The sequence below is a fragment of the Lampris incognitus genome, chromosome 13 (assembly GCF_029633865.1).
Source record: "Lampris incognitus isolate fLamInc1 chromosome 13, fLamInc1.hap2, whole genome shotgun sequence".
Lineage (NCBI taxonomy): Eukaryota > Metazoa > Chordata > Actinopteri > Lampriformes > Lampridae > Lampris > Lampris incognitus.
The window spans coordinates 4146665-4173219 of record NC_079223.1 but is presented as its reverse complement, the minus strand read 5'-3'; the positions used below and the strand labels follow the sequence as shown (position 1 = coordinate 4173219).

Sequence of the window (26555 nt, the reverse complement as noted above, 5' to 3'; positions counted from 1 at the left end):
GGGCTGTGTGAGATGAGAAGTAGGTGATCGTTTAAAGCTGCCTCAGCACACCAGGTGCGTCAACTGTGAACATGGTTAATTTAGTATGAATGATGAATTTTTTTCTCTGATTTTGAGACTTGAAAGTGTTTTGTGCTCCTCTACAGACAAACATTTTGTTTTATGTTACTTGGCAGAAGATCATTTTATAGATAATAATGATGACAATGATTTTTTTTTGTATTTTATAAAAGGGATTCTATACTATTTAGAATTGTTTTGTATATGAAGAAGGCCACTTTGGGGCTCCTGTCAATATATATATATATTTGGGTAGAATTTCTTCTCATAAAATTTTTTTTTAAAGGTAGGCTTTCAAAAAGAATCATGTAAACATTTTGATATGTCCCAGATAGATTGTGTCTGATTCTTTACAGTTTCATTCACATTTAGAAATGGGTAGAATTAGAGACTGATGACTCCTTCGTATGGTATGTGATGGGATTAAAATATCCTATCAAACGGTTTTGAATCTGATTATTCGAACAACTTTTGCAGGCACTTATAACCCCTGACTGTCAAAATCTGAAAATGCCAGCTATTGGAGACATGCTGGTGTTGGTCTTTGCCCTCTTGGGATCAACCCAATGTCAAAATTTACCAAGTAAGTCTTCTTTCAGTCTTTTATCTCAGAGTTTAATAAAAGTAGCCGTCACTATCTGGATGTAATTGTTATCCTCATATGTCATGATGGATGATGATGATTTAGCTCATTGAAGTACATGTGGAGGTTCCACTAGGTGCCAGCATTTTCCAACAATACACCCGTAAGTGGCCCAGACGGATGCAGATGTGCCACTCTTTTGCATTGAGAGACGTCATTTCACCCATCGGGTTATTGTTTTATTTGCAATAAGGACCTTAATCGGATTATTATGGATATATTATTGTAAACATAGTCAGCGGTGTCGTGCCGATATAAACTACAACAACTTCATCCAGAGAACTGACAGTCTTTGTTGATAAAGGATTTGCTAACTGATCTCATCAAACAACTTGTGAACTGAGAAATTTTAACATTTAGTGTAGGCCTGTCAACAGCATGGTGTCGAATTCACGAGACATCTTGTCGGTCATGATGACATGTGAAACTGTGATGTGTTTCCCCTGCGAGGCTTCGATCTCCTGGAGGAGCTCCGTGTTCCAGAGTCAAGAGGGGTGAGGAGAGTGAATGGGTCTGAACCCGAGGCGGTCGCCTACCGCGTCAACCCCTCCATCCATCTACAGAGGTCCATGAGGTACTGCAGGGACTGACACCCAGTGAGGCCTCATAGGAGACGCCAACACTCACTGAAATACAATGAACACTCAATATATACTCAACATATACTCAATATATACTCAATGTATACACAATTTCTTTGCCTTTGTCCCTGTTTTTTCTCCACACAAATCATTTATCACTCATTGTGAGAAAACAGGTTTATCGTGATGTTTTCTTACTGTAGCCCTCAAAACCAGATCGATCTCAGCTCACAGAGGACCTCTTCTTGCCTTGCGTTACTGAACACTGTTGTAGAAAGCAGGGGCGAAACACAAAAGGTCACGTAGTTGGTGGATAGTGCAACCAGTCCCTGGTTAACCACCTCAGAAGGTTTGGTGAAAAGGGAAAAAATAAAATAGCTAGTATATTATTTTAATTATCTCAGTGCATCAGAGCACCGATTCCATTTTTGACGGTAATAATTGTTTTATTGTCTGTGCTGGATGTTTCTCGTCGCTGCCTGGGAGGCACACAGCATCACTGGTAAATTTGTTTTGCAATTTCCCTTCTTTCTTTCTTTTTTGTTGCAAGCTCTGCTCCCTGAATCCCCCCTGCCCGGCGTCTCAGCCGAGCTTTTTGTCGGACATTTCTGCTGGGCCGTAACTCATGCTAAATGTCAAAGAAACAAAGAACGGCAAAATCTCTCAGAAGTGCAACATCAAAAGGCAGTAATGGAGATTTCCCCCCAAAAAGAGTCACAAACACAGCTGGATGCTGAGGTTGTCCAATGTCAGATGCTTTTGTGGAAACTGAGTAATTTATGAAACCATAAGTAACTCTGTTTTTCATTCATTCAGATGTTTGTAACATTATCTCCTGGCATCCAATAACTTGGGCCTCTAATTATTCTCTCATGGACCGTATCATCTATTTCAGTGGTGTTCAGTGGAGGGTTATGGATATACAGCGCAACACGGCACCAGCCGGATTACACATTAACACGCTTTTAACCAGACGGGGGACGACTAGTTACTGCAACCAGCTGGTGTAGTTTTTTTTTCTTTTTGGATACCCCCCCCTTTTTCCCCCCCCAATTGTACCCAGCCGATTACCATACTTTCTGAGCCGTCCGGGTCTCTGCTCCACCTCCTCTGCTGACCTGAGGAGGGCTGCAGACTACCACATGCCTCCTCCCATACATGTGGAGTCACCAGCCACTTCTTTTCACCTGACTGTGAGGAGTTTCACCAGGGGACGTAGCGCGTGGGAGGATCACGCTATTCCCCCCAGTTCCCCCTCCCCCTGAACTGGCGTCCCGACCGACCAGGGGAGACGCTAATGCAGCAACCAGGACACATACCCACGTCTGGCTTCACACCTGCAGACACGGCCAATTGTGTCTGTAGGGGTGCCTGACCAAGCTGGAAGTAACATGGGGACTCAAACCGGCGATCCCTGTGTTGGTAGGCAACGGAATAGACCGCTACACTACCCGGACGCCCCCAGCTTGTGTAGTTTTGGATTGTTATGAAACATACACACCACTCTCAATTGCAAATGATTGTGTTATCCCTAATCAAGTCTCTTCGTTATGTGGCGCTGTTAACCTCTGTGATTGTCCCACCACAGTGATGTGTACCCAGATGGCCTGCCCTCCGACTACTCCGTCATCGCCACGTTCAAGGTGACCCAAGGCGCTGCCCGGACTTCCTGGAACCTGTGGCAGGTCAGTGACCCTGAGGGGCGCGAGCAGGTGGGCGTGCGTTTCCACGGGGAGGCACATTCTTTGGATTTCTTCTACACTGGTCCCCATGGCACCCGGATGCTGCGGACCTTCCACGGGCTCGAGAAGCTGTTTGACGGGGAGTGGCACAAGCTAGCGCTGAGTGTGAGGGGTGGCCAGGTGAAGCTGCTGGTGGACTGCACCGAGGTCAGCGCGGAGCCCATTGACGAGCCGAGGCCCGTCATCCGCCGGGGGTACACCACCATCGTCAAGCGGGCCGCAAGAGACCGCTCAGTCGCTGTACGTTTATAGTCAAATTGCTGCCGTTGTACAATAAGGCGTACTTTATTAAGCTTTTATAATGGACACTGATTACTTTCTTAATGGTTGATAACTTATTTACTGATGCGTTATAATTCAGAAATAAGATGTTTGATACAAAAATATCAAGTATTAATAAAAGAAAATTACTTTTTGGGTTGGGAGGCCAGGTTTTATCGATATGAGGGTATCTCCACAGACATTTGGTCAGAAACTGTGACTGGTGATGACTGCCGATTTACATACTCAGCAAGTGGCATGCAAATAGCAAGACCTGAAAATGACATGCAATGTATACACAAAAGTCAGTTTTCACGCAGTAGCGACAACAACTATAGTTAGATGGTTAAGTTTAGGGTTGATGTCAGGCAACCTAACTTTTGAAGAACAACTAAACCCTATCCCACTTTTGTGAGTTTTCTTCCATCTAAAGTAGAAAAACCATCTATATGGCTAGAATGACAATGGGACCAAGTGATGTAAGCATAGCAGGATAAACGGCTGCAGCTAATAACATTAATGATGGGTCTGTGTGATTTAGCCGGCAGTGATAGCAGTAAATAATTTTGACCATGCTGGTTCATTGTTGCACCTAAATCAAACAGACCCATCATTAATGTTACTAACTGCAGCTTTGTTTATCCTGCTATCCTCACATCCCTTGGTCCCAACATCAATCCAATAATAATGGATGGGTTTTCACTTTAACATGGTCGCAAACTCACCAAAGTGATAAAGAATTTCGTTGCCTTTTGAGTTCAGGGTTAAGGTTAGGCGAGGTCAGATACGGGTTAGTGAGGTGGCCATACAACAGTTCAGCTATCTTTGTCTTATCATGTGGTTTCTGAGAGAATGTCTGTGGAGGCTCATCATATTGATACAACGTGGGCTCCCAACACGGCAACCCAAAAAGTCCTCATAAATGTGTTATCATATTACAGATTTGCCACGCATGAATAAACTAGTTATTAACCATTGATTAAGTAGTGAGTAGCCCCTTATATATAAAGTAAGCCTTATTGTTAAGCACTACCATTATATCTATCCCAATTCCACCTCAGTCTTTAAACTACTCATTGTACCTTTTGGTTGGCTGATTTGCAACAAATCCTTGATTTCCCATCCATATGACTATATTTCATCTGTGTCTCTGTAGGTTGATCTTCAGCAGATGGAGGTGTCCTGTGATCCAGAGCAGGCTTACTCAGAAGGCTGCTGCGAGCTTTCCAGCGTGGTGAGTCCTCCATCGTTCAGCGTTTCACTTCCTCTGATACAGATGGGTTTAATCTCACGCATGTTGCCCCTGTCTGTCTACGACAGTGTGGAGGGTACGCAGAAATCGGCCTGACCGCTGGAAGGCCGACCTGCAAATGTATGCATGGACAACCTGGAATTCAGGGACCTTCAGGACCAAAGGTGAACATGACCTTTCTCCGTCGCCAAACTACACAATACAGAGGAGTTGACCCTATTTAACCCTCACCCCACCCCACCCCCACCTATTTAAACAACCAATCAAAATCCATACCAACGTGTTTTATTCATCTTTAGGGTCATAGAGGTCTCCCAGGAAATACAGGGGAACCAGGAAGACTGGGAAACTGGGTAAGTTGGGGAAGCTTACAGCTTGAGCTCACATCAGTGTGAAGTGTACTTGTGTTCATTGCGGCTGCAAACGACAAACTACCATTTAAGACACAACGTGTTGTCAGTGTTGAATGGCGGCCCCTGCAGCAGACTGGCCCAGGAAAGGGTTAAACAGAACTGTGGGCGACTGAAATGGTAAAACTCTTGGTCGTGGGACAGCAGCGGAGCTGTGGAAAATGGCAGTGGGAGCAGTACCAAGAGACGGCAGGATGGAAACAGATCTGGAAGCAAGGCTGTTTAACGATAGTAAACACAGGGGCTCCTCTCATAGTTTGAAACTCATGTCCCCCTTGCAACAGATTTGGGGTGAAGCCAAGAAAAACAATCAACATATGTGGATGTGATAATGAATTTGTTTTTAGGACTTCTTGTATCGACCGTTTACAACATTTTTCAGCCACTGCTCCAATTCAGAATATCGGACTGACTTAGATCGGATTGGCAGAGGATTAGAGGCTCTTACGATGGCTTCGCTTTTCCATTTGAAGATACTAATTCATTTGTAATGAATCCCAAACACACAGTAAAAACAGAGCGACCTTGGAGAAAGAGCTGTACCCCCTAAATCTCTGATAATTAGCTTGCTTAACAGTATGTGGCGTTTGTCATGTTATTTTTTTCTTTCACAAATATTACTACTTTTATGTATTGCTATAATTACTACAGCATATGAAGACCAGCTGCAGCTGTCTGCTGTAGGATCCACTGTCATGTATATGTGTATATATATATATGAGTGTGTGTGTGTGTGTGTGTGTGTGGAGTTCGCCCTGATTCTGTGCTTGATCCAGCAGCACACATGTTTATTTCCACTTAAGATTTATGAGTAATTATCTGTTTGATGCTCAAACCTTAATATGATGTCGGGCAAACCTAAATGTTTGCTGTTAAACGGGAAGCAGAGAGCACATGTTTGGTAGAGTGTTTAAAGAGAACAAGACTGTTTCCTATGTGATGGTTTGGCATTTAACATGCCCTTTGTGTTTAGTAGGGAAATCCCCAATCACGCCTGTGCGTGCACATGTTGTGAGTGCACACGCATGTGCACACCCACACACACACACACACACACACACACACACACACACACACGGAGTACTATTCCAGAAACACGCATGCCACACACTCGTGTGCCAAATTGAAGCCCTTGCTCACCGGGGAGTGAGTGCACATCTGTCTTGTGTAAGTCAGTGAAGGCCTGACCCCCTGCCAGCATGTGAATCACATATGACTCACAGAGCCCCCAACACCATTATCTACAGCCCCGCTGGCACCAAAAGGAGGGCATTTCCTGACTCCGATATATGGACTGCCCATCTCGGGTGGTGTGTGTGGTCCTTCGCCTCCTTCGGACCTATACCGCCTTGGAAATGTCGTAAAGTTCACGGTCATGCCTCTCGCTGTGCCGTCGGCCATCTCTGAGGTTAACCTCCTCCCAGCTGACTGTGCTCAAAGCACTCGTAGGTGAGATGGTTAAATAAACCGCCAGTGCAGAGGCGTGCTGGACTCGTTTCACTTATACTTGTTTGTTGACTCAGTAAAATGTCAGTTGGAAAACACAATTTTCTCTGTATATGTGAGGAAGCCAGCATCTGCACCAGCACTAAAGCCACCCGTTTTTATGTCATTTCCAAAATGCTGTTTTTTCATCTACTTATACTTGTACTACTGAGTACTTTTTGTACTCCGTGCAGCTTCTCACTGAGTACAAAAAAATCCCAAAAATTGAATAAAAGATTTAAAAGATTTTATATATAACATATAGGAGCTGTTATGATTCCCATGGCAACTGCTTAAAGTTTATTGGTACTTTCTAATTGCTTCATTAAAAACAAGATAATACAATTTCAAAACTTTTAAAAGTTTCTGAGCACCGGTGTGGGAAGATGGCAGCACGAATTCATGTTTGTGGCGGCCTCACCCAGTCCTGTCCATGCAGTGTCTTTGTCCACGTCTGCGTCTAAGGTTGTCTTCGTTTGATGGCTAGGAGAACTGGCACTGGATCGGCTGGGAGAGCCTGGTCTGCTGCGTCCTGTGGGCCCAGGGACCACGGCCCTGACCGGAGCTGTGCCCGAAGAGGAAACACCGAGGGCAGGTTGGGCTAAGCTAACTGCTAGCCCATGCAGACCGCCAGTTCCGACAGTCATCCTGGCTGGTGTTCATTCCCTTGGACAGTGATTATTTCTGTTTAGTTTAGATAGGTGTGTTAGTTTGGGTATGTGTGTTCTTGTAGTTTGGGTGTGTTTCGTCTTTGTTGCATTGCTGTGGGCTGGGGGAAACGAAGTTTCGTTTCATTTCATGTGTGCAAGTGCATGAAGTGAAACGACAAAGTGATTCTGATTCTGAAGTTGAAGTCCACGCCGGTAGTCGATCAGTTTCCCAGTGGAAAGTGACTGACATGAAGATGTATTTGTCCTTTGGAAATGTTTAAATTCATATGAGACTCCTCTGTCTGTATCTCCAGTATGTTGATGGATAGATAGAGACCTGCAGCAAAGACCTGTGTGTTACTGACCCGTGCTTGTCTTGCAGGGGATTATGGGAAACACAGGAGACTACGGCCACATTGGTGAGCCCGGCCCCAAGGTAAGACCCGCCTTTACGTGCTCCTCCTTCTCTTCCAGTTCATGTTCTTTTTTTTGTTACTCACTCCGCATTTATGATGAACCTGGTCCATGTCTGCAGGGGGATCAAGGAATGAAAGGGGAGAAAGGGATGAGGGGGCTCCGGGGCCAAGTGGTAATGCATCAGAAAACACATTATCCCCATTTTACTCTGAAACCCAGTGAGTCCATATCAACAAGACAAAATACTGCTGTTTTTACAGGGGGACAGAGGAGTCAAGGGGCTGAAAGGATTAAAAGGAGCAGGGGGCTTTAAGGTAAATTCCTCTGTTGTCTTAATGGAGGTGTGTTTTTAAATCGAAGGCTGGTAGTGTTAGATCCCTGCCACTGGTAAGCGACAGCGGGTGATTAGTGAGGCTTCCTACTTCCAACCGAGGACTTAATGTCGACATCATGTCTTTAATGACAGGGAGTTCGGGGCCCATCTGGAGTGATTGGAGAGACCGGAGAAAAAGGAGAAGTCGTAAGTTAACTTTAAACACACTGTGGTGAGATGTGTTGAGAATGATGATGTGTCGCTGCATCACTGACATCTCGTCCTCCCTTGAAGGGTCCTCAAGGTGAAAAGGGACACGAAGGCATCCTGGGGTACCAGGGAGTTAAGGTAATTCAGTTCAGTGTGGTGACTCTGTTTAAGTTCTCAGTTTTTTTTTCGTGCACATGCAAGGATATCCGTCTCACTGTGGCTTCATTAATAGGGAGAAGAAGGGGCCCCTGGCAAAGAAGGGCCACGTGGCTCTCGGGGAAAGCAGGTGGGTGTTGAGTCTACAAACATGCCCACCGACTCCTGTTTTTGTTGTATAGAAACCCCATAAGATCCATGAGACTCTTCTTTCATTGACTCGTACCTTGAGAAGCTCTCGTGTAAGCACGCAGATCAAATAAATCATGTTTTATGTTGTAAGAGGCGCTGTTGAACAGGACTATGATTTTGGCATATGTGCCGTCTCCATAAACAAAGTTAGTGCATGTGGTTGGATTTTGGCGAAGGATGGAGGGCCTGAACTACATCAACATAAAGTGGTGAGTCATCGAGGGAAAGGCCTCCGCTGCTGTGATAACCTACTGTGCTCCACACAGAGAACAGGCCCTCCACTCGCTGACTCGTCCACAAGACTCGCTTCTCTGGGCCATGTAGGCACCATGCTGTTTGAGGAAATGAGTGATTAGAATTACAGTCAAAAGTCGTGTACCTTGAGAATGTCTTTGTGACTTGACAGGGTGTTGTGGGAGATCCAGGGGAGAGGGGAACTCCAGGAGAAAAGGGGAAACCGGTACGTATTGAAATGTATTATGTATCAGCAATTTGGGCGGCACAGTGACGTAGTGGTTAGCGCGGTCGCCTCACAGCAAGAAGGTCCTGGGTTCAAGCCCCGGGGTAGTCCAACCTTGGGGGTCGTCCCGGGTCGTCCTCTGTGTGGAGTTTGCATGTTCGTCCCGTGTCTGCGTGGGTTTCCTCCGGGTGCGCCTGTTTCCACCCACAGTCCAAAGACATGTAGGTCAGGTGAATTGGCCGTACTAAATTGTCCCTAGGTGTGAATGTGTGTGTGTGTGTGTGTGTGTGAGCCCTGTGTGATTGCCTGGCGGCCTGTCCAGGGTGTCTCCCACCTGCCGCCCAATGACGGCTGGGATAGACTTTAGCATCCCCGCGACCCTGAGAGCAGGATAAGCGGTTTGGATGAGGGAGGCTTTACATTGTTATGCAAACACAACACAAAACAACACCTTATTAGCAGCCATTACTTGCATTTTAAAGTCAGCATAAGCTTGCTGTACATGAGTGTATTGTCTGGTCTTGTGAAACTAGGGCATCCAAGGACCTAAGGGGAGAACTGGCACCATTGGACCAAAGGTAAGTCACCGCTGAGCTCCTCACAGCATCACACTTGTGGCCTCAAGTACGTTTGAAGAATAATTTATGCGATTTTTAATCAATAATGACACTTCCCCAGGGCATTGTTGGAGATCCTGGTTTTCGGGGCAGAGATGGAGACCCAGGAATAGAGGTACTGTGTGCTGGTTGTATTTACGTTTGATTCAGTGGCATGTGGAAGGCGTGTACTCGGCTCTGTAAGTGTTGTCCATTTCACGCAGGCTTATCAAGGACCGCAAGGCCCCGATGGCGGAAGTGGTCAGAGTGGAACGAAGGTGACAGGCCCGTTCTTATTTGGTAAATAAATACACAGCGTGCTGTTTCTGGCAGATTCATTTGCTGAGGTGTGTGACTTGATCTTCAACAGGGAGAAAAAGGCGCCCTGGGGCCACCGGGAGAAATGGGTCCTCAAGGTCGAGCTGTAAGTCAGTATTTCAGGAGTCATTGCGTAACCATCACTGAAGTGGAACACAAAATACATTTTCAAACCCTGTGTGCGTAAAGTGGTTTGCCATCTTAAAGCAAAGCGATGGTGTGGAGAGTGTAGGCTAGGGGCCCTCGGTAGGTTTAATAAACGTTTTACTCTCCAGGGCCCAAGAGGTTACAAGGGTTCTGCAGCAAAGCCAGGAAGACCTGGATTTATTGGACCGCCTGGACCAACTGTGAGTGTTCCAGATGAATTTTCTAAACTCTTTGAAATATAAATTCATGTCCCGTCAAACCACTAAGCCATGTCATCTCTCCACAGGGACACGTGGGTGTACCCGGCAGACCAGGGCCCAAGGTAGCACATCCTCACCCACTATCAGTTAGAAATGCAAAACCAACACGTTCGTACTGTACTGTGGAAGTTCACATTTGATGCCATGGCCAGCCAGTCGGTATCGGCATGTACACAGAACAGAACATTTACAGCTGTATTTGCAGTAGGTTTTTTTTTGGATCCCCCCCTTTTTCCCCAATTATACTTGGCACCACTCTTCCAAGCTGTCCGGGTCTCTGCTCCACCCCCTCTGCCGATCCGGGGAGGGCAGCAGACTACCACATGTCTCCTCCCATACATGTGGAGTCGCCAGCCATTTCTTTTCACCTGACAGTGAGGAGTTTCGCCAGGGGAGGATCACGCCAGGCGCCCCGACCGACTAGAGGAGGCGCTAGTGCAGCGACCAGGACACATACCCACATCCAGCTTCCCACCTGCAGACACGGCCAATTGTGTCTGTAGGGACGCCCCACCAAGCCGGGGTACCATGGGGATTCGAACCAGAGATCCCGGTGTTGGTAGGCAACAGAATAGACTGCCATGCCACTCGGACTCCCCATTTGCGGTCGTTTTATCCAATCAAGATGATGTGGTTTACGTTTTGCAGTTGGCTAATGGATTAAATGCGAAGCGTGTCCAAATAGTATTCATTTAGTCATTATATTATGACAGAAAATGTAGAATAAATAATTATGGCCAGTGGTCAAATGAGGGCTATCTAACATTTTAATTACTTTCTAAAATCCAAACACAAGCCGCGTTCCATACTCCATTCTTTACATTTCTGTTCAGACAGGCACACAACAGGAAGGCAGGGTTGGGTTACCAACCCTGCAAGGCTGCCCCTTCGCTTCATGTGTCACCATAGCTCTCTTATAACTCACAGCCCCAGAGCCGTCTGTCAACAGACCCACGTCTACCCCACGAAGAGGCGAAAAAAACAATTGGATAATTCATTCAGTTCTCCAGAGTGGCTCCTGCCTCTGGTTCTTTACTGGGGCTCCCGGGGCATGCTGGCTCACAGCACCCCGCCCGCCCCATCTGGACATGAGGTCAAAACGAGTGCTACATACCCCTGGGGGACCCTTCCCAGGTGTTTACAGGATACTTGGAGCCAATTGCCAAGACAAATCTTCCTTTAAAGGCCTCATTTAAGTTGTTTATGGGTTTTTTTGTGTCTTGCTAAAATCTGCCAGAAACGACAACATGAGGGAACCTGGTCAAAAACAACAACATGAGTGAATTAAAAGGTCGTTGATTTATTTAAGGCAGAGTACAAACTCATTTAAAAAAGTATTCAGATATGCAAATTATTCAACACTTAACATATTTCCCACTGCTGTTAGTACTGTTACTACAACTAATAGTAATGAGACAGTACATTTTTCTGATGAAACGTGACCATCTGAACGAATGTAGTGTTCTTTTCAAAAGAAGTCACCTGATATGAACAACATAATGAGATTTAGTCTCAGAATCATGTGATCGAGTGTGAACTGAGTGTAGATTTAGCTTCCCCCCCCCCCTTTTTCCCCCAATTGTATCCGGCCAATTACTCCACTCTGGATGTGCAGACTACCACATGCCTCCTCCCATACATGTGGAGTCACCAGCCGCTTCTTTTCACCTGACAGTGAGGAGTTTCACCAGGGGGACGTAACGCATGGAATGATCCTGCTCTTCCCCCCAGTCCCCCCCCCCCCCGAACAGGTGCCCCAACCGACCAGAGGAGGCGCTAGTGCAGTGACCAGGACACATACCTACATCTGGCTCCCCAGACACAGCCAATTGTGTCTGTAGGGACCCCCATACCCCTCAACCAAGTCAAGTAGAGCTGTATTGTCATCTCATGTACAGCACAGCACACAGCAGAGAGGAAATTACATGCTCCTTGGACCACATGGTGCAACATAGACAGAGAGCAGCACTTTCAGTCAGACTGTCTGAATGTGCTAAATAGGAGGATACATAAATAAACTTTGTTAAAATGAGGGACTGTGCTAAAAATATAGAAAACTATACTAAAAGAACTATATAACTGGTGGGACACATTGGGAAGACAGCGCAATGAATATAAATATAGTTCAAGTTCAGCTTTATTGTGTGTTTTGGAATACAATGAAATTATTGTACTCTTGCTCACTCTGCCTTAACACAAAGGACACAAGGACACCCCCCCCCCCCAAAAAAAAAACTCAAATGGACCTACCTAACCACCATGGTCCAGTGGTTAGCTCTGTCGCCTCACAGCAAGAAGGTCCTGGGTTCGAACCCCGGAGTTGTCCAACCTATGGGGTCATCCCAGGTCGTCCTCTGTGTGGAGTTTGCATGCCTCCCCATGTCTGTGGTGGGTTTTCTCCGGGTGCTCCGGTTTCCCCCACCATCAGAAAGACATGCATGTTAGAGTTAATACTCCTGTTTGTGCCCCTGACCGAGGCATGGCAAGACGAGCTGGAGTTGGTCCCCGGGTGCTGCACGGTGGCTGCCCACTGCTCCTAGCTACACAGCTAGGATGGGTTAAATGCAGAGGAAGAATTTCCCCCCACAGGGATTAATCTACGACTACTGTCAGCTGCTCCCGTTAGGGGTCACCACAGTGGATCATCTGTTTCCATCTCTTCCTGTCCTCTGCATCTTCCTCTGTCACACCAGCCACCTGCATGTCCTCCCTCACCACATCCATTAATCCCCCACATGGATTAATAAAGTAGTAAAAAAAAACAAAAAACTATGTACACATGAATTCATACATTATGTACACAAAATAGAAAAGTACACGATAACACAACAATGTAAGGTTCATATGGGTGCATCAGCTGTTCAGCAACCTGACTGCCTGTGGAAAGAAACTATTACTGAGATGAGTGCTGTGGGATTTGATGCTCCGCTAACATTCTTTTAGATGGAAGGAGTGAGAACAACATGAGCGGGGTGGGGTGGCTGGTGTCCTTAATGATGTTTTGGGCTTTCCTTTTGCAGTGAGTGGTGTAAATATTATGACGTTGTGGTAGTTCCATGCTGATGATTTTTGCTGCTGTCTTTACAGTCCTTTGCAGCAGTCTGCAGTCCTGAGCAGTCAGGCTGCCAAACCACACTGTGATACAGCCTGATACAGACACTCTCCATGCTACTGAGTTAAAAGTTCGAGTTTTGGTACTCATACCAAAGCTTGAGACACTTCTGAGAGTACAGTCTCTGCTGTGCCTTTTTCAGGATGCAATTGGTTTTGAGAGACCATGTGAGGGTGTCTGTTATGTGTAAACCGAGAAATCTAAAACTGTCCACAATTTCAACAGATGACCCATTGATCGAAATAGGAATGTGTATTTCTCTGATCTTTCTAAAGTCAACAATGATTTATTTTGTCTTATTGATATTGATAGAGAGGTTGTTATCATGACACCATATGTTTAAATCTTTCACTTCCTTCCTGTAGGCCCTCTCATCACTGGTGCCTATTAATCCAATCACCGTGGTGTCATCTGTGAATTTAATGATGCTGTTGTCATATTTGGCAACACAGTCGTGTGTAAACAGACTGTACAATAGGGGACTGAGACAGCAGCCCTGAGGTACGCCGGTCCTAAGAACTAATGTGGATGAGTATGTTTTACCTCTTTTCACAGTCTGGGGCCTGCCTGTCAGGAAATCAAATAGCCAGTTACAGATAGAGTTACCCAGACCAAGACCTCTGAGTTTCAACACCAGTTTGGATGGTACAGTTGTATTAAAAGCAGAGCCGTAATCAATAATTAACATTCTGATTTAGGTATTTTTCTTTTCAAGGTGTTTTAAAGCAGCATGCAGAGCAAGTGAGGAAGCATCATCTACAGCTCTGTTAGAACAGTAGGCAAACTGTAATGGGTCAAGGGTAACAGGAACGTTAAATTTTCTACATGATACAACCAATCTTTCCAGGCACTTCATAATAACAGCTGTTAAAGCAACAGGTGGGTAATTATTAAGGCAAGAGACAGGTGTTTTCTTAGGTACAGGCACAATGGTGATTTTCTTAAAACAGTGGAACCACACACGATGACAGGAACAGGTTAAAAATGTCAGTAAAAACCTGAGATAGCTGAGTGTAACATGTCCCGAGGACACGGGAGGGGATGCCGTCTGGGCCAGAAGCTTTACGAGCCATGACCCTTTTAAAAGTTTTACTCACATCAGCCTCTGTCACCTGTAGATGGACTTCATCGGATGGGCACTGTGCTGCTGGCACTGGGTCCAGGTTGTGAGCTTCAAAGCGGGTGTAAAAGTTGTTGAGCTCATCTGGGAGAGAGGCAGGGGTGTTGATAGCCACACTGGGTTTAGATTTATAGTCTGTAATTGCCTGCACATGTGCCGTGGGTCACAGCCACTGTTGTATTTTCCACTTTGTCCCTATATTGTTTTTAGCAGCTTTGATGGCTCTCCGTAGGTCACACCTGGATTTTTTTGTAGCATTCCTTGTCCCCTGATTTAAAAGCAGTGGTATGCTCCCTTAACTTCAGGCGAATGTCACTGTTAATCCAGGGCTTCTGGTTGAGGTAGGAGCAAACAGTCTGTACTTGGAGTGAACAGTCTATACTAGGATACAGTTATCTACACAGAGTTCAATATCGCGAGTAACTGATTCAGATTACTAATCCAAACTCAAGGCTGAATCCTCAAAGATTGACCAGTATGTTGATTAAAAAATGTGACGAGCCGGCATGGAAGAATGAGTCAAGAGGCAGAGATCTCATTTTAATGGCAGCACCCGTGTCCCATACACTGCATGACCCTGGGAGTGCTCTGCTCTTTTATTTTCACATTGGACAGAACAGACCAGAATATTAACAGTCCCATGAGCCCCTGCGCTGACAGTTGGAGCGACTGCCTCCCCCGGTTGCTACATAGCCCCCACCCGAGGGGTCAGTCGTCCCTAACGACCCCATCACCCAACACATAGTGCCCCAAAAGTCCTGGGTGTCATCGCTGGTGAATAGACCAACCAAGGCACTGTGTCATAGGCCTTCTTCTGCTGCAGTCCGGAGCCAGCCCAGGCCTGGCAGGTGCAGGAATCGCAACAGTGTGCGTGTAGCGCCACGTCTCGTCAACAGCCAGGCCAGTAGAACTGCCCCAGCAGACGCTGGAGGGTCTTGACTTTCCCATAGTGCCCTGCCCCCATCAAGCCATGGACCATCTGGAGAAACTGGGGACGCAGCACATGGGGCACCAATAGCTGCATGAGGCCCCTCCCTCGTTTGGGAGCTTGCCACAGCTGGTACGCCAACCCATTGTGGAGCTCAAAGTTGTCCCACTGAGAGTGGTAGGCATTTACCTCGGCCCCAGCGCTGACACCTCTGTCCACTTGCAGCACTGCCCCATCTCCAGCCAGACCCCCACTAGCACAAGGGCCACATCTGCCTTCTTCTGCTGCCTCAGTTGCTGCTTGGTCAACGGGAACAAGCTCACCTTGTTGAAGACAGTCTGAACGGCTGCCATCATCGGTTTCATCTGGCCCCACTCCTCCTGCCGCTGGCAGCAGCAGCACTCCAATGCCGCACCAGGGCTCTGAGCCTGCTGAGCTGCAGCTGCTCGGCGACTGGCTCACCGGTCCTTGAGGCTGCTCCTCCTCTGGCTGGACTGGAGCTCTACGGTCTTCATGCTGAGGGTGATGGTTGCCTCTGACATATCAACACGGGCTCCCCAGCAGGTCAGCAGGTCCAGACCGATGATGCAGGGGTCCTGGATGTTGGCGAGCCAGAACTCATGTGTAAGCAGCTGGTCTCTAGACTGGACTTGCAGTGACCTCTTTTCTCTCATGCCAGCCTTCTCCCCTGTCACCGTCATCAGCTGGGTGTTGGTTGGTGACCATGCCACTGAGAGGGGGCTGGTGATGCCTGGAAGGATACCAGGTCGCACCAGAGAAATGTTAGATCCTGTGTCTACCAGGACCCGGTAGGATTGACCGTTGAGTTGGCAGTCCACATACAGTCCCTTGGTGTGACCCAGGTAGCCAACCAGTGTGCAGCGACCTTGAAGGGGGGCTGGAGACTAGAGTGGCAGTCCCCTCACTAGGCCACTCCACTGTAATTTTCCCGCCGGCCGGTTGACTCTGGCTTTTGGCGCCGGTGCTGGGCAGTCGTGGGCAATGTGTCCAGGCTCATCACACTGGTAACAGCAGTCAGTCAGCCTGGGTGGACGTCACCTGGATGTTTGAGGCCATTGGCCATTGCTGAGACCGCTATAGTGGAAGACGAATTTGGTAGACCTCTTCTACCTCTTCCTTGTCGTCGGACAACCTGATGTGCGGTCGGAGAGTGGGGGCCTTCTGCTGGGTAAGCCGTATGGAGAGTACCACCATGGTCCGTTCAGCTTCACAGAGAGCCTCACAGAGGGACTGGGGCATGGTGAGGCAAACATCTTGATGCAGATGTTCCGGCGTGAGCCCCCGCAGCAAAGTGTGCAGGACCAGCTCCTTTTTGACGGCTGCATCGAACTGCAGGTAACCTTGCTGAGCATGTAGCTGAACGTCTGCGATGAAGGCATCCAGGCTCTCGCCCTCTTGGCGAGAGCCTGCTCTGGTCAGTGAAAAGTCGTCACCTGAATGGCCTCTTCAGCACCACGGTCAGGGCTTGTATGTCCACTGCTCCACTAGGGCTAGATTGAGGAACACCTGCAAGGCCTTTCCCTCCAACACCAGAGCCAGGTGGATGACAGTCTCCTCGTTACTCCATCCGTTATGCCATGCCACCAGTTGCACTTGTGAGAGATATGGCTCTAGCAGTGTCAGCTTGGCTGGAGTTCTACGTGCAGCATTCCTCCCTGACGCTAGGGGGCAGTTTGTGGCGGCGGGCAGCAGGCCTTCCCCTGTAGTGTCCCTCATGGCCACTAGGGGGCGATCGGTAGCGGGTGCGTCGTGCGCACCCCGGTGCTGGTCCTGCTGGTGTCTAAGGGGCAGTGGAGCCATGGTGCAATGGAGCCATCAGGGTTGGCTGGAAAACTTCCATCTCTAGGGCTCTGTCTTTCGCCATGCCAAGTTTTCCAAGCGCCAACGGGTTTGCTTGATGGCCTGCTCCAGGCTCTGGATCTCCCTCTCCATTCTTCAGCTCAATCCCATTTCTGACACCAATGTGCTGAGCCGGCGTGGAAGAATGAGTCAAGAGGCAGAGAGCTTGTTTTAATGGCAGCACCCATGTCCCATACACCGCATGACCCCAGGGGTGCTCTTGTTTTCACATTGGACAGAACAGACCAGAACATTAACAGTCTCATAAGCCCCTGTGCTCTCCCAGCGCAGACCCGCTGACAGTCAGAGCGACCACCTTCCGCGGTAACTACAATCCCTGAAGTTTGGATTCGTGTTCTGTAGTCCATCACTGTACTGTCCTCACCGTGGGCTGTGCGTACTTCACTTTCTGCTTGTAGGCAGGAAGCAAGAGTACTGACAAGTGGTCGGATTTCCCAAAGTGAAGTCTTGGGATAGACTTGTAAGCTACCTTGACCGTGGAGTAACCGTGGTCAAGGGTCTCACTGCCTCTGATTGGGCAGGTGGCATGTTGGTTAAATTTTGGTAGCACAGATTTCAGATTAGAGTGGTTTAAGTCCCCCGCCATAATTGAAATGGCTTCAAGGTGCAAGTTCCCCTACCTGCTAATGGCTCCACACAGTTCGTCTAGCTCCGCTGTGGTAGTATCTTGCAGCAGTATGTAGACAGCAGTTAACAACACGCAGGGGATTTCCCTTGGGAGATAGAATGGTCTGCACCTTATTGTTAGTTGTTCCAACACTGGCAAACAGGTCTGAGAGACTATTTCCAAGTCAGTGCACCATGAATTGTTAATAAAGAAGCATACACCACCTCTCTTTACCTTGCCAGTAGTCGTCATGGAACGGTGCACAGAAAAACCCCTAGTGGTATAGCCCTATCAGGTGTATGAGGGCCCAGCCAAATCAAATTGGGCGTTGGGTAGGACGCTTTGGTAGCCTCAACAGGGTGTCACCTTGTTTAGCTCGCCTCCAGCAACTCTGCCTGTGGGCATTAGTCCATGGTGGTACCTGTTTGTCGTAGATAATCTCTTTTGGCAAGTCCAGTGGCTCGCAGCTGTTGGGAACATCTAATCTTATGTTCAGTAAGGTCTGGCGATCATAGGTAATCGTGCAAGAAGTGTTTATGCAATTTAAGTCAAGTCAGTTTTGTTTGTATAGCCCAATATCACAAATTACAAATTTGCCTCAGAGGGCTTTACAGCAACACAACATCCTCTCATTAGACCCTCGCATCAGATAAGGAACAACTCCCTGGATTATTGAGCACAACAGGAAAACAAACCACAAGACGAGAGCAGCTCGTAGCGAGTTGCCATGGTATGGCACCATCTTTGAACCTCATCACATGAACCAACTCCCCAGCTACACACCTGCTAAGTGTAACATAGTGTAACATTATAAAACAGTACTTAAACAGTATGGATCTGTGCAAACAGACAGAGAGTGTAACATGGATATGTACTTGGTTCAACCAGCCATAGTATATGTATTTAAACATTGGCAGCTGTGGAAGGATCTCTTCGTACCTTTTTTAAAGGTGTTTGTGCATTGTCTTTTAATTGTCAAATGAAGTGGCTATGCAAGTGGGGAGGTGGGTAGAAATTGGTATAGGTCCAGGGTGGGTGGGGGAGGTTGGTATAAATCCATGGCAGGGGTGGGGGTTAAGGGGTTGGCATGAGTCCAGAGGGGGATGAGGGGCTACAGGTGTGGAGTTGAGTTTAAAAAAAAAACGTCCCAGGCGGTGGTGCTCAGAGAATGAGGGGGTTGTGTGTGCCTGTGTGTGTGTGTGTGGGGGGGGGGGATTGAGCCAGAGGGCGCATGGGGCAGCTTGGTGTTCAGGAGCTAGATTGCTTGGGGGAAGAAACTATTGCAGTCTGGCAGACCTGCTCCTGATGCTGCAGAACCTTCTCCCAGATGATAGGCGGGTGAACAGTTGACGGGAGGGGTGGGAAGAGTCAGCCACAATGCTAGTGGCCTTGGAGATGGACTGGGAGGTGAATATATCCTGCAGATAGGGCAGAGAGCTGCCGATGAGCTGCTCCACTGCCCGCACAACCCTTTGGAGAGCTCTGCAGTTGGAGGCATGGCAGTTCCCGTTCCAGACAGTTATGCAACTGGACAGGATGGTCTTGATGATGCCCCTGTAGAAGGTGTGAGGATAGATGTGGGAAGGTACACCTTCAGCCGTCTGAGAAAGTGCAGGTGCGGCTGGGCTGTCTTGGCCAGGGAACTGAGGTGGTGGTCCAGGAGAGGTCCTCTGCGATGTGAACACCAAGGAACTTGGTGCTCTTCACTCGCTCCACCATGGTACTATTGATTTTGAGTGTGGTCAGCACTGGACCTTCTGAAGTCAACAATCAGCTGTTCTGTCTTCCCAATGTTAAGAGACAGATTGTGGTTCTTGCACCAGTCTGCCAGCCGTTGTACCTCCTCTCTGTATCCTGTGCCATTGTTGTTGCTGATGAGCTCCATTACAGTGGTGTCATTGGCAAACTTGATGATATGATTCATTCTGGAGCTTGAGGTTCAGTTGTGGGTCAGCAGCATAAACAGGAGTGGGCTCAGCACACACCCCTGAGGGGCACCAGTGCTTAGCGTGATGGTGTTGGAATTGTTGCTGCTGATCTGGACTGTCTGGGGCATCCGAGTGAGGAAATCCAAAATCCAGTTATAGATGGAGGTGTTGAGCACCAGCAGGCCAAGTTTACCAGTCAGTTGCTGAGGGATGATGGTATTGAATGTTGACCTGAAATCGATGAACAGCATTCTCAGGTAGGCATTGCATTGATCCAGGTGGGTCAGAGTCAGGTGGAGTGCATGCAAGATCGTGTTGCCTGTAGCTCTGTTTGTGCATTGTGCACTAGGTCCAGTGTGGGGGGAGTTGGCTCTTAATGTGACTCAGGACTAGCTGCAACATGCACCAACGGCAGGTGCATGTTGTAAAATCTGCAGACAATTTTAGGCAAGATAAGCAGTGCAGACAAAGTGACAGCTGCAGATATTGTAACTACAAAGTACAGGGGATAGTGGGAGGTAATAAGGCAAATGCAATGTCTTTTTCCCATGTTCTTGAAAGCCTCTATGTTTGGTGTTATCTCAAGATCAGTTGTCCAATCTAACCAAAAAAATGATCTGTCGACAGTGTTTTATACTCACGAGCACTGCTGCTCATTTGTAGCTCAGTGGATGACAAGTATAGACATGGGTTACCACTATAATACATTCTGTGAGCTGGACATGTTTGCATTGCTTGCCATTGGTGATGAATCGCCATAGTACGTGGTTACCACTTGCCTTGCCTTATTCCCTTCTCACTCCTTTTAACCTTTGGGTGTCATATAAACATCAGCTGTTATTGGATTTAATTGATTTTTTTTTTTTTACTTTTTGTGTACATGTGGTGGCATTATGTTAAGAGAAATTAAATTCTGTTGGTTTAGTGGGAGAGCTGTGCAGCTGAGCTATAACTATAAAAGATTCTACTGTTTGTTCAGATTTGCCTTAGCCAGCAAAGGATGGGGGTAGTAATCACAGTGTACCATACCTATGAACAAATGTAGTAATATAATAAATATAAATATGGGGCTTTCCGCTTCCGGTATTGGAAGATGGCTGCGTGAATTCACGTTTGCGGCTGCCTCACCCAGTACCGTCCATGTAGTGTCTTTGTCCACATCTGCATCTAAGTTTGTGTTTTCATTTGATGGCTGGGAGAGCTTTAGTCGCCTAGTAAGCTCACAACACGGAGGTCTTCTTCAGAACAACGAACTAGTCCCTATGTCCAGATCAAATAGTGTCCCAGTAACTAACCCCGTCTACCCTCCTGCTTTAAAAGCCTCCGACCCATTTTAACCTGTTAATAATCTCTGCAACAAACAAGAGAACGTTTTAACCTGCCTGAATTGTTTCCTCATTTCATCACACAGGGAGACACAGGAACTCAAGGAGTCCGAGGAGTTGAAGGTGCAAAGGTATTAATTCTAATCTGCCATCTGCTCATCTTGTCATTTTCTTCTTCTTATCCATTTTTATTAACTATGAATTTATCTTTTTTTTTTTTTTTTTTTTTTTGAAGGGACAAGAAGGGAAAAAGGGCCCGAAAGGCAAGGTGAGACGCCCTTCTGTGGTTTCAGGGTGGTGTGTGTGACAGAACATATTGGAGTGCTTGTTTTAAGTACATCGAATTTTTATTCATTTCTTGTGTAGCCCCATTTTTCAATGGCAACCCTTAACTCTACTTCATATCCAAACCATATCACCCGAGTACTAATCCAGTCCTTTATCAGGATTTTACTTGGTGTCCACTTAATATCCATGTACTTGGTGAGAGAGCAGCGGTAGTTTGAGTGATAACTCAGTAAGCAAAGCTTTCAAAAAATATGTCAGTTATCTTAGTTGAGAAACATGGACTGACCTTACACCGGTCTTTTCCACTCATCTATGCAGCTTGTTTTGTTTTTTTGTTTTGTGCTTTTTCTCCCCAATTGTACTTGGCCAATTACCCCACTCTTCCAAGCCACCCCAGTCACTGCTCCACCCCCTCTGCTGAGCCCAGGAGGGCTGCAGACTACCACATGCCTCCTCCCATACATGTGGAGTCACCAGCCGCTTCTTTTCACCTGACAGTGAGGAGTTTCACCAGGGGACGTAGCGCGTGGGAGGATCACGCTATTCCCCCCAGTTCCCCCTCCCCCCGAACAGGCTGACCAGAAGAGGTGCTGGTGCAGCGACCAGGAACACATCCAGCTTCCCACCCACAGAAATGGCCAATTGTTTCTGTAGGGACGCCCGACCAAGCTGGCGGTAACACGGGGATTCAAACTGGCGATCCCTGTGTTGGTAGGCAACAGAATAGACCGCAACGCTACCCGGACGCCCCCATATGCTGCTTGTTATATACATCATCTCTCTGTTTAACCTTTCGGCTTAGCAAAATTCAATCAATCAATCAATCAATCAATCAATCAATCAATCAAGTGACAGGCATGGGCGCAAGTCCATGAATACTGGGATGGCATCCAGTGCTTTACCTGTGCCCCCGTCCACAGGGTTAGTGGTTGTGTCAGGAAGGGCATCCGATGTAACACTTTGCCAAATCATTATGTGGACTGACAAGACCATACCAGATCGGTCGAGGCCGGGGTTAACAACAGTTTCCATCGATGGAAACTGTAACATCCACTGTGGTGACCCCTGAGAAACAGGGAACAAGCCGAAAGAAGAAGAATTAATTGATCTATCTGTTGTGTAGGTGGGGGACAGGGGCAAGCAGGGTCCCCAGGGCGGACGGGGCAAGCGTGGCCCAGCTGGTGAGTCTGGACGCTCAGGCCCTGTTGGAGTCAAGGGAGTCCGAGGTGAAGGAGGGCCAGCTGGGTTTCGGGGGCCACCTGGCCCACCGGTAAGTAAAATACAGTATGCGGCTCCACTGTGGTGAGTGGGGCACACATGTCCAGGAATGTTGGACATGTTTGAGTTAAGCGATGATATACCTGGGGTACAATGACATGCCACAAGATTTACGTTTATATTTCTATCTCTGTTTAATACACTGATGCTGTTAATACTGTTGTCATGTATTGTGTTGCATAAAGTATTGTAATGTCTAATACAATTAAATTAAAAAAGTGTGACTCAGCATGAAACCCACATTGAAAAGGGTACCTAGCTGCACTAAATAGTGTCGTTATTGTCAATATCCTCTACATGCTTCACAAACAAAAATGATTCCTGTTGAATTTCTGCTATAATCGATAATATCTCTGCACGTAAGTGATACGACCACACAAGGCAGGCCATTATTTGCAGTAGTAGTAAGAGTGACTCAAGTCATGCTGTTTGGTAACAACTGGGGTGTCAAAAATCCCCTGAAACCTTTCTCATTATTCTGTAGTTACTTGTGACTCACTGCGAGGGCTTCGTTTAGTGTGGTCTATAAATCCATAATGAGCCCAAGGAAATATTTCTGGCTGCGTTTGCCCTCTGTTCACTGCATTTCCTGTCTGAAGGCAGTCATTGATTCAGCATGCCCTGTCCTGCTATACTCCGTGTTGCATGTCCCAGAGCTGGGCAGCCTCCAGTGATGGATGTGGTAATGATTTGTTGTGCAGGGCCCGGCCCTCCCTGCTCAACATGTGATCGAGGTCTGCAAGAGAGTGGTACTGGAACAGATGTCCACTTTTGCCAACTCAGTGAAGAGGACGTGTGCTGCAGTGTGTCCTCTCTATGGGGATGTGCCCATGGGTGCCTCCGGCCCACCGGGACAAAAAGGACCCCCTGGACCCCCCGTGAGTCTCTGAGCTAGTGCATTGACTTGTTACAGAACAGAATATCAGGTCATGGTACATCTAATGCCCTTTTTCCACTACATGGTACCAGCTCGACTCAACTCGCTTTGGACATGGGTATTTGTCCTGGTTGCTGCACTAGCGCCTCCTCTGGTCGATTGGGGTGCCCCCCAGATTGGCAGAGAGGGGGTGGAGCAGCGACCGGGATGGTTCAAAAAGAGCGGGGTAATTGGCCAGATACAATTGGGGGGGGGGGTGAAAAACAAAAACAATGGCGGACATCGAGGGGTACGAGGGTAAGAATCGTCTGTACCTCTTCGACAGACCAAGGCGTGGACTTTCGGCTCCCCGTTTTTTTTTTTCACTTACAAAATGTACTTTTAAGATGACTCCACTTCGGTATTTAAAAATGCCAGGTGCTATGCCATGAACGCACAGTGACGCAGTGACGCGTTTCTCTGACCAGTCAGAGGTCTGCATTGATTCTGGTACCGCCCCAGTTTCTTTGGAACCTCGACAAAGGTGGTACCAGAAAAGTGGTAACAGTTACCAAAATGCCGGAACTTCCCAGTAATGGAAAACGACAAAAGGGCGAGTGGAGTGGAGTGGAGCCGGCACCGTGTGGTGGAAAAGGAGCATGAGTGGATCCTTTCCCTGCAAATGAACACAGGGCACAATTCATAACAAATGTGATGATTTAATTTGGGTTCCCATCTCAGAGACACATGAGAGTTCACTAGATTTCCTTGCACATGGTTCCTTTGTGTCTCTCTGGCTTCGTGCAGTGTACTTGACAGTAATCTGTGGAACAAAGGCGTTCAGATTTTTCCACAAAGACAATTAAGGAGTCTCGTACAAGACACTGTTTGGAGAGTATGAAGCCTTTCTTTGGACTGAAAACCCTTCTTTCATATTTATTTCACCAGTTCATGTTTCCCAGCTGCTTTGGTCACAAAGAGCGTCAGGCTGATGGATGTTCATGAACCCATAAGAACATTCACCCACATCCAGTCACCCACATCCAGTCACCCACATCCAGTCACCCACATCCAGTCACCCACATCCAATCACCCACATCCAGTCATGGCTGTAAAGCGTCTTAATGTGACCCCGACAGTTGTTAACATACCTGTCTCATATTTCCTACCAAGCAGAAATGAAAGGCAGACTCAGTTTGTGTTTCAGCTGGTGTAAATGAACTCTGTAAGCTGTCCATGGAGCCTTCATCACGTGTTCATCACGTGTTCATCAAGCGCCAAAGAAAAACAAAATCCTTTCCACCAGTTTGTGAAGGAGACTTATAAGACATATACAACAGGAATAATTTACATATTGCATACTGTGAAAAAGAAGTGTAATTTGGGTGTGTGTCCTTGTTGTCAGGGTGATGTTGGCATGGATGGCGTGGATGGAGAAGTGGGCCAGCAGGGGTTCTACGGAGAAGCTGGAGAGCCGGGCAGACAAGGAGAGAGAGGTGCCACACAAAATATTCACGATGTCACTGCCATAACAGTAGTCTCTCTCTCTCTCTCTCTCTCTCTCTTTTTTCTTTTGATTTCCACCCCCCCCCCCCCCCAGTTGTATCAGTCCAATTCCCCCACTCCTCCGAGCTGTCCTGGTCGCTGCTCCACCCCCTCTGCTGATCCGGGGAGGGCTGCAGACTACCACATGCCTCCTCCCATACATGTGGAGTCACCAGCCGCTTCTTGTCACCTGACAGTGAGGAGTTTCACCAGGGGGACGCAGCACGTGGGAGGAGCACGCTATCCCCCCCAGTCCCCCCCCCACCGAACAGGCGCCCTGATCAACCAGAGGAGGCGCTAGTGCAGCGACCAGGACACATACCCACATCCGGCTTCCCACCCGCAGAAACGGCCAATTGTGTCTGTAGGGATGCCCGACCAAGCCGGAGGTAACACGGGGATTCAAACCACCGATCCCCGTGTTGGTGGGCAACGGAATAGACTGTTACGCTGCCCGGATGCCTCATGACAGTAATCTCAATACAAAAGTGTGAATTGTTTGTTCTGTACGTACAGAGTGCAGCTGCCTGGGATTTCCCATGAACAATATGGTGGAAAAACCTGCGGCGCTCAGTCAGACGCCGTACGGCTCGAACCCGAATGGCGTACGCCTTCCCATGGTAGATTCTGACTTACAGTTGCACGGTTTCGCCTGACATCACGCTTATCCACCAGCCAAGCCAGTGAAATTGAAGAATATTTACAAGGTGTTTCAAACATTTATTCAGCGATGAGCTCAGAAACATGTGTGGTCATTAACCAATGTGAGCCGCATGCTCACGGTGGTTAATGACCACACGCAACACGGGACACAACGAGGGAGGCGGCGTGGAGACACCGTGTGGAGACACCGTCTCTCCTTGTTGTTAAGACGTCTGTGTGGTGTGGTTTTGGCAGGTGACAGAGGAGAAGCGGGTGATAAAGGAGCTAAGGGCTACGGCCTGCCTGGCACCATGGGAGACCAGGGACCTGCAGGTAACGCTGACATGAAAAACCTCGTCTAAGTGGATTAACGAAGGAGAAATAACGCAGCAGCTTGCTTGCTGCTCTTTGTAAAGCTGTTAATCAGTTGCCATGTCGGGCCGCTTGTGGTGTTTTCTGGTTGTACCTGACATGCTGGTAGCTGCAGTCCGTGACAGGCTGTGTCTGAACCCACGAGAGAGGAAGGAGGGTCCGTCTCCAGAGAGCATGTCAGAGGAAAAAAGCAAACTTGGCATTTGTGTTCTGTACTTGGCATCGGAAATCCATAAAAGCAGACTGACTCAGCCAGTTTAGAACGAGAGCTTCGAGAGGGACGGATTCACAACCATATTTCAATTTCAAATCCCCAGGTCAGCGCGGTCGTCCTGGCAGAGTCTTCAACGGCCAGCCAGGGAAGCCGGGGGAGAGGGGACACGTCGGCCGGCCGGGGCTGAGGGGTCACCCGGGTCTGAGAGGGGTCCCCGGCGTGTGCGTGACCTCCGGGTGCGATCTGCCCAACGCCACGGCTGGAACGCCTCGACCCACAGCCCAGAGGCCGAGGAGACGCCCCTGA

The 26555-nt window shown here is 47.8% G+C and overlaps 1 protein-coding gene across 1 annotated transcript; it reads left to right on the top strand.

The window, feature by feature from the left end:
• Positions 1-570: 570 nt before the first annotated feature.
• Positions 571-26555, top strand: zmp:0000000760 (collagen alpha-1(IX) chain). The gene is made up of 26 exons (XM_056292465.1): positions 571-643; positions 1154-1277; positions 2873-3266; positions 4444-4521; positions 4608-4703; positions 4839-4892; positions 7467-7520; positions 7620-7673; positions 7762-7815; positions 7968-8021; positions 8109-8162; positions 8257-8310; positions 8779-8832; positions 9366-9410; positions 9511-9564; positions 9653-9706; positions 9799-9852; positions 10022-10093; positions 10180-10215; positions 21141-21185; positions 21290-21322; positions 22466-22612; positions 23322-23498; positions 24882-24972; positions 25919-25996; positions 26353-26555. Exons 1-26 carry the CDS (start codon positions 571-573, stop codon positions 26553-26555), a joined length of 2286 nt encoding a protein of 761 aa, XP_056148440.1.

What these genes read in the sequence shown, in the direction of transcription:
- zmp:0000000760 (XM_056292465.1), top strand. Translation starts at nt 571, where the DNA reads ATGCCAGCTATTGGAGACATGCTGGTGTTGGTCTTTGCCCTCTTGGGA. An exon ending in GTGGCTCTCGGGGAAAGCAG is followed by an intron (nt 8,311 to 8,778) that starts GTGGGTGTTGAG and finishes GTGACTTGACAG; the next exon opens with GGTGTTGTGGGAGATCCAGG. An exon ending in GAGGAGTTGAAGGTGCAAAG is followed by an intron (nt 21,186 to 21,289) that starts GTATTAATTCTA and finishes TTTTTTTTGAAG; the next exon opens with GGACAAGAAGGGAAAAAGGG.